This window comes from Solanum tuberosum, unplaced genomic scaffold (assembly GCF_000226075.1).
Source record: "Solanum tuberosum cultivar DM 1-3 516 R44 unplaced genomic scaffold, SolTub_3.0 scf00222, whole genome shotgun sequence".
Lineage (NCBI taxonomy): Eukaryota > Viridiplantae > Streptophyta > Magnoliopsida > Solanales > Solanaceae > Solanum > Solanum tuberosum.
Genome location: NW_006239147.1, coordinates 486,671 through 498,737, shown reverse-complemented (window position 1 = coordinate 498,737; position 12,067 = coordinate 486,671). Strand labels below are relative to the sequence as shown.

The 12,067-nt window shown below is 35.3% G+C and overlaps 3 protein-coding genes across 3 annotated transcripts in view; all 3 read left to right on the top strand.

The window, feature by feature from the left end:
• Window positions 1-2,954: 2,954 nt before the first annotated feature.
• LOC107062373 (uncharacterized mitochondrial protein AtMg00240-like) lies at window positions 2,955-3,302 on the top strand. Its single transcript, XM_015312930.1, has one exon. The coding sequence runs from the start codon at window positions 2,955-2,957 to the stop codon at window positions 3,300-3,302; it is 348 nt and encodes a 115-aa protein (XP_015168416.1).
• A 1,961-nt stretch (window positions 3,303-5,263) lies between these two features.
• Window positions 5,264-5,824, top strand: LOC107062372 (probable disease resistance RPP8-like protein 2). Its single transcript, XM_015312929.1, has one exon. It carries the CDS (start codon window positions 5,264-5,266, stop codon window positions 5,822-5,824), a length of 561 nt encoding a protein of 186 aa, XP_015168415.1.
• Window positions 5,825-9,358: 3,534 nt separating this feature from the next.
• The window catches only part of LOC107062371 (putative late blight resistance protein homolog R1C-3), a 4,187-nt gene continuing 1,478 nt past the window's right edge, over window positions 9,359-12,067 (top strand). The window contains exons 1-2 of the mRNA XM_015312927.1: window positions 9,359-9,494; window positions 11,354-12,062. Of these exons, the coding sequence (XP_015168413.1) occupies window positions 11,379-12,062 (684 nt within the window). The 5' untranslated portion in view covers window positions 9,359-9,494; window positions 11,354-11,378. The remainder of the gene's footprint in view (window positions 9,495-11,353; window positions 12,063-12,067) is intronic.

Below are 12,067 nucleotides of genomic sequence, written 5' to 3'. Positions count from 1 at the left end.
AGGGTCAATCTAGACCAAACTCGACATTCCGGAGCTAACCGCACTGACGGAATTCTCATCCGAGCGCGTTTACTCAGAATGTTGACCAAAGTCAAACTTAGGCTTAAACTTAAAGTTAAAACGCCTAATCGCACCGACTCACACTGAAAACCTCGGGAGTCATGTCGACCATGCTACTAGCCTAAAATGACCCTTCCGGAGCTGATGGAATCGTCAGAATTGGATTCCGATGTCATCTTCTTGAACTTTTGATTGAAAATGATCGTTCAAGGTTCATAAGCTCCAAAACACAAAAACTCACACCAAGACCAAACGAACGACCAGGTGACCGAACTGTCAGTCCCAGCAAGTCATAAATGACTTGGGGTCGATACAGGAACGCTCTAAACGACACACAGAAGGCAAGACACAGAAATGACCAAGAGGGTCATTACATAAAGTATTTGCCTCTTATGCATGTAATCGTGACAAGGAATGGATAATAGACACTGGTGCATCCAACCACATGATCTCTCACAAAGTTATGTTAAATTTTAAGAAGCCTGTTACTGCTTATAATAAACAAGTATATCTGCCAAATGGAGGGACTGTAGAGGTATCACATATTGGTAGTTGTGATTTAATGGCTGGGAGATCTGTGAAAAATGTTTTATACATTCCAGATTTCAGATATAATCTACTTTCAGTATTCAAAATAACTAAGGAGCTTCAATGCTCAGTTCAATTTTTCCCTGACTATTGTGTGTTCCAGGACCTCTCAAGTGGGAAGGTACTGGAGATTGGTGAAGAAAAAGATGGACTCTACTTGATGAATCACAAAAAGAATGGTACTGATTACTCATTAAAAGGAATGGTTGCTACCAAGAATAAAATGGACATCCTTCTTTGGCACAAAAGGATGGGTCATGCCTCTGTAGGAACTATGACTCATTTGTTTAATATTGACTCTACTGAATGCAAAAGGGTTTTAGACAAGTGTGATGTGTGTCCACTAGCTCGACAATAGCTCGACAAACCAGATTACCTTTTCCTAATAGTGAGAATAGATCTTCTTGTATTTTTTATTTGTTGCACTTGATGTATGGGGACCATTTCATGTTTCCACTTTTGATGGTTATAAAATGTTTCTGACTATTGTGGATGATCATTCTCGCATGACTTGGATATATTTGCTGAAATTAAAAAGTGATGTGGTAGTAGTATTAAGGAATTTATGTAAGCTAGTCAGTACACAATTTGGAAAAAGAGTCAAAGTATTGCGATCAGATAATGGAACTGAATTTGTAAATTCTAATTGCCATGATCTGTTCACATCTCTTGGTATCATACATCAAAAATCCTGTGTATACACCCCACAACAAAATGGGGTGGTAGAGAGAAAGCACAGGTACATTCTAGAACTAGCCAGGGCAATCAAATTCCAGGGTTCTATACCTATCAAATACTGGGGTCATTGTGTGCTTGAGGCTGTTTACACGATAAATAAGTTGCCATCTACAACACTCCAAAACAAGTTTCTTTTTGAAGTTTTCCATGGTGTTAAAGGGTCCTTAACACACCTCAGAACCATGGGTTGTTTATGCTATGCTAAATGCTTACCTCCTGGTGATAAGTTTGAGGCCAAAGTTGTTCCTGCAGTACATATGGGTTATTCAGAGGTTACAAAGGGTTATGTGTTGTATAATCTACTTACTCACAGTTTTTTCATATCTAGGGATGTTAGTTTCAGAGAGGACTCTTTTCCTTTCCAGACTCCATCATCCTCTCCTACTGTTTTCCTAGACACATTTTCAGATTTTTTTGATGATACTTACGTTAACAACCCACAGTTGCCTCCTCAACCTAATGATGGTCCTGCTATCTCAAACATTATTCCTGATATTGTGGTTGGTGATATTGATATTCCTAATATGCCTGCTGTTATTGAACCTAGACCTTTGAGGCAGTCACACAGAGCTAGGAAGCACCCTACTTGGATAACTGATTTTGTAACAAATGTTGCTTCTACATCATCACTTCATCATTTATCTCAATGTTTGCATTATGATAATCTCTCCTCACAATACCAGTCCTATTTGTGTGCTTTTTCTAGTGTCACTGAGCCTCAGTCCTACAAGGAAGCATGCTCCGATCCTAAGTGGATTTCAGCTATGCAAGAAGAGATACAAGCACTTGAGGCAAATAACACATGGCTTATAGTACCCTAACCTCATCACAAGAAACCTATTGGTTGTAAATGGGTTTATAAAGTGAAATTTAAGGCTGATGGTACAGTGAAAAGATATAAGGCACGATTGGTTGCAAAGGGATACAATCAACGGGAAGGCCTTGATTATCAAGATACCTTCTCACCTGTTGTGAAGATGGTCACAGTGAGAAATGTTCTATCAATTGCTGCAGCCTCTCATTGGCATATACATCAGATGGATGTGTATAATGCCTTTTTACAAGGTGATTTGAATGAAGAAGTTTACATGTCTTTGCCTGAAGGATTTTCTAGCCAGGGGGAGACTTCAGGGATGGTATGTAGGTTAGTAAAATCATTATATGGGTTGAAACAGGCAAGTAGGCAATGGAATGTTAAACTGACTGATGCATTGATTGATTTTGGTTTTAACCAGAGCAGCCTAGATCATGCATTATTCATTAAGAGACATTATGCACAAATTGTAGTGATTTTGGTATATGTGGATGATATGTTGGTAGCTGGTAGTGATTTGGTGTAAATAGAGCAGATCAAATAGGAGCTACATGCTAGATTCAAGATTAAGGATCTTCGAATTCTAAGATATTTCCTTGGCATAGAATTCAGTAGATCAGATAAAGGCATACTAATGAACCAAAGAAAATATGCTTTGGAATTGATAGAGGAGATGGGATTGACTGGAGCTAAACCATCTTGGACACCACTGGATAATAACTTGAAGTTAACAACCACATTGTAAGATGAAGCCATGAATGTTACAAATGATCATGTGTTGACAGACAAAGGTCCATACCAAAGATTGATTGGAAGATTATTATATTTGACATTAGCCAGACCTGATATTGGGTTTGCAGTACAAACATTAAGTCAGTTTTTGCAGTGTCCAAAGAAATCACACATGGAGGCAGCCCTAAAGGTGGTGAGATACATAAAAAGAGAACCTGCAATGGGAGTTTTGATGAGCAGCAAGAAAGAAAGGGAGTTAATAGCCTTCTGTGATGCAGATTGGGCAGCATGCCCAAATACAAGAAGATCAGTGACAGGGTTCTTAATCAAGCATGGAGAGTCTTTGATTTCATGGAAGTCAAAGAAATAAACGATTGTATCAAGGAGTTCAGCAAAATCAGAGTATAGAAGCATGGCTTCCACTATATCAGAATTGGTTTGGATCATTGCATTATACAAAGAGTTAGGGGAAGAAATACAGCTGCCAGTAAAGCTCTTCTGTGATAGCAAAGCAGCCCTACAGATATCAGCAAATCCAGTGTACCACGAGAGAACAAAACATATTGAGATTGACTATCATTTCATCAGAGAAAAGATACAAATGGGGCTGATTCAGGCACTATACCTAAGGACACAAGATCAGCAAGCAGACATTATGACAAAGGGGTTGGCAAGAGCACAACATGAACATTTGGTCTCCAAGCTGGGAGTTTTGAATGTATTCACACCCACCAGCTTGAGGGGGAGTAATGAGAAAGGAGTTGTTACTTAGACGACTTAAGTTAGTTATAACTAACTGTTAGGAAAATCTGTTAGATTAGTGAGTTGTTAATACTTTAACTAATTGCCAGTTGTCCATGTGATTAAGTTGTAGAGTCTATATAAAGTAGAAGATTAGTTAGTTTTTCCATCATTCAATTCATTGTATGATGGAACAGTTGAAGATATTTTGAGATGATTTTCTTCTAGAATTTTCTTCTTTTTGTTCATGTGTTCAATTCAATTTCTCAACAATAACAATATATGTTACACTTATTTATGAAAAAATACAAGTAATGTTTGAGTGCATGTTGGACATGACTGTGCTAAAAAACTATTTCAACAATGTGAAATGTTTTTTTCAAAATTAAGCAAGTTCCCTTCCCGTCTGGTATATATCATCGCAAGATAAATGATGGGTAAATCAATGCATACTATGTATCATAAATACTAGTATTAATTTGTTGTACTTTTTTTAAGTTTACGTATAATTTCATGAAAGTATTAGGTTCAAATGAATCTGATGTGATACTCTTCATCCGTCCCTGTCTTTTGGGTAACTGTTGAACCACTTTGTTACCTTTCCAGAAGCAATGTCAAAAACACTTATTTCCTCAAACTGATTTAAAATCTCCTGATCTCTATCAGACTTCATTTACATTTTTAGTTTCTCTAAATTATGAAGATTGTTAATGTTTGTTTTCATTTCTTTTATGAAAGGTGACAGAGCAATTAACTTCAGGGCAGTTAAATTGTAGTTTTCACACCTTGAGACTTCCGTCCAACGTAGTCTTCCATCAATTGATGAGGAAGTTGTGGGCTTTAAAGAAGATGCAGAACATATAATGCACAAATTGACACAAGGAACAAAGGAGCTTGATGTTATATCAATCTTTGGAATGCCGGGGCTAGGCAAAACAACTTTACTCATGAAAGTGTACAACAATCCCTCTATTGTTAATCACTTTGATGTTAAAGTATGGTGTTCTGTTTCACAAGCATATAATAGGCAGAAGTTGTTGGCTGAGGTTTTTAAGCAAGCAAGACGTGATAAGAGCGAAATCAATGAGGGTAATGACATAGCTGACAAGTTGCGCAAAAATTTATTAGGCTGGAGATACCTCATTGTATTAGATGATATTTGGGATGTCAAGGCGTGGGAAGATTTGGGTTTATGTTTCCCTAAGGGTGAAAATGGAAGCAGGGTAATGGTAACAACTCAAATTGAACAAGTGGCTAAGCATCTTCAGCACCATAGTAATCCTTATCCTCTTAGATTTTTAACACGGGCTGAGAGTTGGGAATTATTGCTGAAAAAAGTATTTCGAGGAGAGACTTGGCCACCGAGTCTGTTGGGAGCAACTCTACAAGTTGCCCAACATTGTAAGGGATTGCCTCTTGCCATTGTCCTAGTTGCTGGCCGAATTATTGGGGAAAAGGATAGGGAGGCTCCAGCTTGTGGCTGAAGGTTGCAAATGATTTAAGTTCTTATGTTTTAGGAGAGTAGAGCATGAAGTGATACAGTCAAGTTATGACCATTTAGAAGGTCAATTAAAGTCTTGTCTTCTTTGCATGGCATTGTTTTCGGAAGACTATGAGATTCCAGTGTCGAATTTGACGATGTGGTGGATGGCTGAAGAGTTTGTACTAAATGTAGACAAAGAGAATATGGAGGAAGCATCTAGAATGTGTTGGAAGGATCTACTTAACAGAAGCCTAGTAATGGTCTTTCATTGGAGTTCTAATGCTGACATAAAATACTGCATCCTTCATGATGTAGTGCGGGAGTTTTGCTTGAGAAAACTTACTGAAGAAAAGTTTATGCAACTCATAGTGCCATACAATCCATATCAACAGTTGTATTCCAAGGAACCACGGTTAAGCATTTATATTCATACTAATCTTGTTAAACAATTAGATCATTCTGGTTATCAGTTGGATAAGATTCCAATGCTTGAGTCCAACAAAACAGAGTTCTTTGGTGAATGTCCCATGTCGTCATTGGAGTTCATTGCTCATCCAAGATTCAACACATGGAACAAATCAAATCCTTTACATTTACTTGTTAAACTAAGACTTGTTCAGGTGTTGGTTGCATTTTCCATATGCAAAGCTTCCAAGTTCTTGGCCTAGTGCAGTACAATCACTAACTCACTTGAGATACCTTTCGATTTCTGTCCAAGAATTTGATTTCAAGTGGATATCTCACCTGCTTGATCTTCAAACTCTAGTAGTTCATTCATCTAACTCTCTAAGAACATCGCTTGCAGCTATCTTGAAAATGAGAAAGCTAAGGCAAGTGGATATATACAATTTGTCCTTGGTATGGGAAGAGAATGATCGAGCAATTTTTGATGAATCTCCAACAACTATGCTAGTGAACTTGAAGACATTCCGCACTTATGTTATACACGTGGATAATAGTACCCCAAGGTTCTGGTGGAGGTTTCCAAATATTGAAGAACTCAGCTGCCTCCGTATTGAAGCTTTACCTAGTTGTCCTTTGTTTCCCTCAGTGGAAGTTCATATTCGGCTTCAATCTCTTAATCTGGTTATAAGCCCTCGGGGATTATTGGATTCAGTTGGTTGGGAGAGCTACTTTGTCTTCCCTTCAAATCTTAGGCATTTGTGCATTGGTGGTTGTTTCCTAACGAAAGAAATGACTTTAAACATTGCAAGATTGAAGAAGCTTGAGAGTCTCACATTAAAGGGAGGATTTCCTTGGGGGGAAATAAAGTACCATTGCTGGGATGTTACAAATGTGGAGTTCCCTGCACTCAAATACTTGGCATTACACTTTATGAGAATGGAAGAATGGAAAGCTTCAGAGGAATCCTTTCCTGTGCTTGAGAAGTTAGTTATAAGAGAATGTCACTACTTCAAGGAGATCCCTATTAGCTTTGCCGATATTCCAACACTGCGACTTATTGTGCTGTTTGAGTGTACTGATTCACTTGTGGCTTCAGCTGTGAACATAAAAAATGAAATAGAAGAAAACACTGGATGTGATAGTCTCCAACTCGGGGTAACAAATTCGTATAAATAACCATTAACACTTTGTGGATGGTAAAGAAATGAACATTGGGTCTAACTCAACTCCATACTTGTTCAAGAGGTGAGTATTGCCCAAATCAGAGTCCAATCTTCCCATCCAGTGGTTTTTTAATTCTGTAACTGAATATTTTTTTTCACAACTTGTAATTTGTCATGGATCAATGTGTATGTTTCAATCTTATAACCCCTATTGTGAGGATAAATTTGTGAAACTGCTTGAATAGAACTTTTTAAAGACTTTGTACATCCAAATACACGTGTAAGCGTAAATTTAGTTTTAAAGATTGAAGGATTCATATAGCTGAGAAAAACTAGATTGGGATTGAGGTGTAGTTGATTCAAATGCAACCATTGGAACATTAACAACAATGTCACCATGTTATGTGTTCCACCATTTGAGAAATTTACTCTAATATCAATATATTTTACTTAAATAAAAGGTCCATATTTATTACTAAAAAGTAGAGTAGCAAATATTTGACAATGTGGTCGGCCATTGAACAGAGAAACGTGGAACGAGTCATTTGTCCATTGAAACGAATATATTCTATTTAACTCTGGATGAAAAAAATTTAAAACAGGACACTCATTTTCTTAAATTGAAGAAAGTATAATGTTTTCTTTTTCAGAAAAAAATAATGTGGGGTACATACTTGGAGCCGTAAACTTAATTAAGTTAAAGTATAAATTAACTTGTTAACACATAGGATTAATTAACATGTATTTATTTGTTGATATTCCCAAGACAAGTATTTGTATCACTCGTCCTACCATCTCCTATAATATGCTACTCTTTCACAATTTCTATTTCTCCAAACCCAAAACCATCACATTTAAGCAACTAATCTCTCTTTCTTATTGGTGTCTGATACAACGGATTGATGATTAGTCTTGTTCATGAGCTCACTTCTTCCTTTTCTGAGCAGAGGCAAATAAAAAAAAAACTGTGAATACCGACTTCTTTTACATCCAGATAGATAACTATATAATTTTAAATTTAGAGAACCTCCAACTTTAAAGAACCCCAAAATGACCTTAAAGATACGTAGTTATTTAGTTTTGGATTGAAATGGAGCAGAATAATACAATAGGATTTATATGGCCGAGAAAAACTAGGTTGGGACTGGAAGAGTGGAAGTGATTTATCTTAATGAGAAACATCAATAGTAGGGACCGCAAGGGCATGGTTGAGTGGTTGGGAGGTGGGTCTCCCATGTGGGACATCTACCAAATCGAATCCAACCTTCATTTGCTACTCAGCTATGAGCTCGTTGCATAGGACTTGTCTAGTGCAGTTTATATCTCTTGTGTGATTTGTGAGCTATTGCAATAAGTAGGTTATCACAAAATGTTCACCACATAGTGTTCACGCAAAAGACAGAGGCTATGATAGAGATGGTGGGTTTACCTGGGATTCCCCCAAAAAAAAACATGAGTAGTAGTAAGAGCTTGTTTAGTGAAGCTTCTTGGAGGCTAAAACCTTTTTTTTTTTTTTTTTTTGCAAATTTTGAGTAGTTCTCATCACTTGTATTGATCATTAATCATACATGTGAGTGTGCTCATTACTTTAGATCTAGAATACATTATCTTAATTAAGTTGATTTTTTATTCTAAATTATTGCTTAACCAAGTCTTACTAGCTATAATCCTTTTATTTAAGCACCACCAACAATTAATTATATTAACTCTAAACCAGAAGTTGACAACCATAAAATTTATTTTTGCAAGTGGAAAATTATTTATCGGTGGAAAATCAAATGGTGCTAATAGGTTCTTAGATTTGACACACGAAAGATTGAAGGTGCGCTAATAGTAACACAACCACGCGCCAGCCTTCATTTATGCTTTAATTAAGGGTTATAAAATCACCAAAATCATGGAAAAAAGATTAATCTCATATGTCATTATAATGATTTTTCAAATAATCTTTCCTTGTCTTTGGACCAAATATGTAAAACTTTTGCATTGTATAGGGACTATCATTGCCCCACTCATACAATTTGGACTATTTTTGTCATGACCTAAATTTGAATTTGAATGGTTCTGACTTCTGACTTAGGATCATTAATCATGCATGTGATCATGTACACATTACTCTTTAGATCTAGAAATACATTATCTTAATCAAGTTGACTTCTTATTCTAAATTATTGTTTAAAGCAAAGTGTTACTGTAATCCTTTAATTTAAGCACCACCAACAATTAATTAATAGTAATGTTATTTTAGTCATTTTTTCTATTATTAGCATGTTAGCGTTCAACATTTATTCAAACTATTCACCATCAATTAAGTTAAATTTCTTTTGTTTGTACTTTAGTAATAGTTGACCAACCAATCCGAGAGAGATGTGAGTCGTTCTTTATTTATTTATATTTATCAGTTGATATTCACTCATGTTATAAAATTCGGGTGTATTTAAATTCAGTCCATTACTGACTTAACATACACCTTAATAAACAAATTAAATTTAATGCTTTCAGAAAAAATATTACATATTGAACACGTATTTAATAGCAGAGATAAAATAAATATAAAAGGATAAATTATCTTTTTAATTTTTTAAACTGGATAAATATTATTGGACATAGTTAATATTCCCACAGCAACTATATATTTGTATCATTCTTCAAGATTGAAGTCCACCATTATCTCCTATAATACAATTCTCTCTCATTTTATATTTCTGTTACCATCACCTTTTGGACCAATTGATCTCTCATTTGTTGCCACCCTCATCAACAACACAAGGTGAGAATCCTTTTTAAGTTCTTTTTGTTCTTATTTTGCTATGTCTCTTCTGATCTTTTGTACAATAATATATATTCACTTTTTATGCCTTCTTTATATATGTTGTAATTATGAGTTCCTTTTCTTTCCAAAATACTCTGATTCACATTGATTATATATATATATATATATATATATATATTTGTATATTTGATCATATTTATCCCTATACTCTTATAAAAAAGATCATATTTGACTTTTATCATACTTTTTGATATATTTATCCTTATCATCCAACTTTAAAGCCATAGTTACCCTTCATCTGTTAAGTTTTCATATTTCCACATAATATTATCTATATGGTGCCTATGTGGATTAGTTTTACCTAATTAAATCTAAATATTATTAAAATCATTTTAACTCACCCACATAGAATTGAACTCGACCCACTAACCACAAAAATGAAGCTAAGACCAAGCCCTTAACTATCGTGGGTTTGGGTTTATGCTTGTCTAGGAGAGATGGGTTAATGGAGTTGTACAGAGGAATGAAATTGTTAGATCTCCACCACCATCGAAAAACTGAAACATCACCCCTATACCATCGAATCAGATCCACCAAATAAATATATCCCCGAACTATTAAATATTCTAGATATATAGAAGTTTCCAGCTGTTTCGAATTTAGTCTCATCTACTCCCCGTTTCACCATCGATAGCCACCGGAAACCAACTTGAATCTTCCATCTCCATTGTTGAACCTCACTTCACCTTCTCCGCCGTCTGATACTATCAAGAAACAGAGCACATGTAGAATGTTTGTGAAATTCTACTAAATGCTAATTAACAAATTTTGTGCGTCGAGATTAAAGATGAAAGTTGGCTCTAATTTACTTAACAAAAATATTGAATTGAATGTTAAAATTTATTTTTAGTTCTAAAGTTGATTGTTGTCTGATATAAAAGAGGAGGTATATAATTTTGTACGTTTGTTCCAATAGAAACGCCGGCCCATAGAGAAAATTTAAGAAGAATCAAATTAGGTTTATTTTGATTAGTGAATTGGGTTTAATGTGTGGAGCAGGTCAAAATTATTTAAATAATATTTTGATTTAATTAGAAGATAATAAAATTCACATAGGCGCTACATTGGTATTTTTAGGTGGGAATATGGAGGTTTAACAAATAAAGGATAAATATGATCTTACAGTTGGATAACAATGGCAAATATATCAAAAAATTCATAAGAAAGGGCAAATATAATCTTTTTCTAAGAGTCTAGGGGTAAATATGACCTTTTTTCCGTTTTATTTATTAGTGGACTGTGGAGTCCATGTTTATATGACATAATAAAATAAAAAATTATATTGTCATGTCAAATTTTATTTAATAATTAATTTAGTTGAGTGATTTTGGAAGATAAAAATCGTAAGTTAAGTGATTTTGGAAGATATCAAACAAAGTTGAATAATTTTACTATATCAATTCTCATAAGTTGAGTCATCTTTTAGAATATTAACTCATTTTTGAAGAAATAGATATTTTGTCTAATTAAACCCCCTCCCAGCCAAAAAGAAAAACGAAAAAAAGGCTCACACAGACTAGCAAGGAGGGCGGCGTGGAATTAATACTTCCAGCAACGGGAAGAAAATTCCTTTTATTCATGTCGATTACATATCGGTGACACATGAGACTTGAAAAGACTCATTTATTTTATCTGTTAAAAGTTGTTTGAGTCTTATTGAGGTAAAAAAAAATGATTTTACAAACAGCAATAATATGATCCAAAACTTTTAACAGATATATAAATGTGCCTTGGTTTTGGTTTTTTTCTTCTCTAAGTTATGAAATAATGTGGTTTCCTTTCTTTTATGAAATTAGGGTGACAAAGCAATTAATTCAAGGCATGGAAGTTGTTGAGACTTGTGGAAAAGGAACTCTTTCTGCTGGAGAGCCTTCCACCAAACGTAGTATTACATCAATTTATGATGATGAAGAAGTAGTGGGCTTTGAGAAAGATGCAGAAATTATAATGAAGAAATTGATACGAGGAACAAAGGAACGGGATGTTATCTCCATCTATGGAATGCCTGGACTTGGTAAAACAACTTTGGCAAGGAAGGTGTACAACAACCCCACTACTGTTAATTACTTTGATGTTAAAGCATGGTGTGCTGTGTCGCAAACATATAATAGGAGGGGATTATTGGTTGAGATTTTCAAACAAGCAACAAGTAATGAGAATGAAATCAAAGAGGATGTTGACATAGCTGACATGTTGCGCAAGAGTCTAATAGGCAGAAGATACCTCATTGTATTAGATGATATTTGGGATGTCGAGGCATGGGAAGATTTGGGAATATGTTTCCCTGAAGGTGAATATGGAAGCAGAGTAATGGTCACAACACGAATTGAACAAGTGGCTAAGCATCTTCAGGTCCACAGTGTTCCTTATTCTCTTAGCTTTCTAACGTCCGAAGAGAGTTGGGAATTATTGGAGAAGAAGGTATTTCGAGGAGAGAGTTGTCCCCCGGATCTACTGGAAGCAGGGTTACAAGTTGCCCTACACTGTAAGGGATTGCCTCTTGTGGTTGT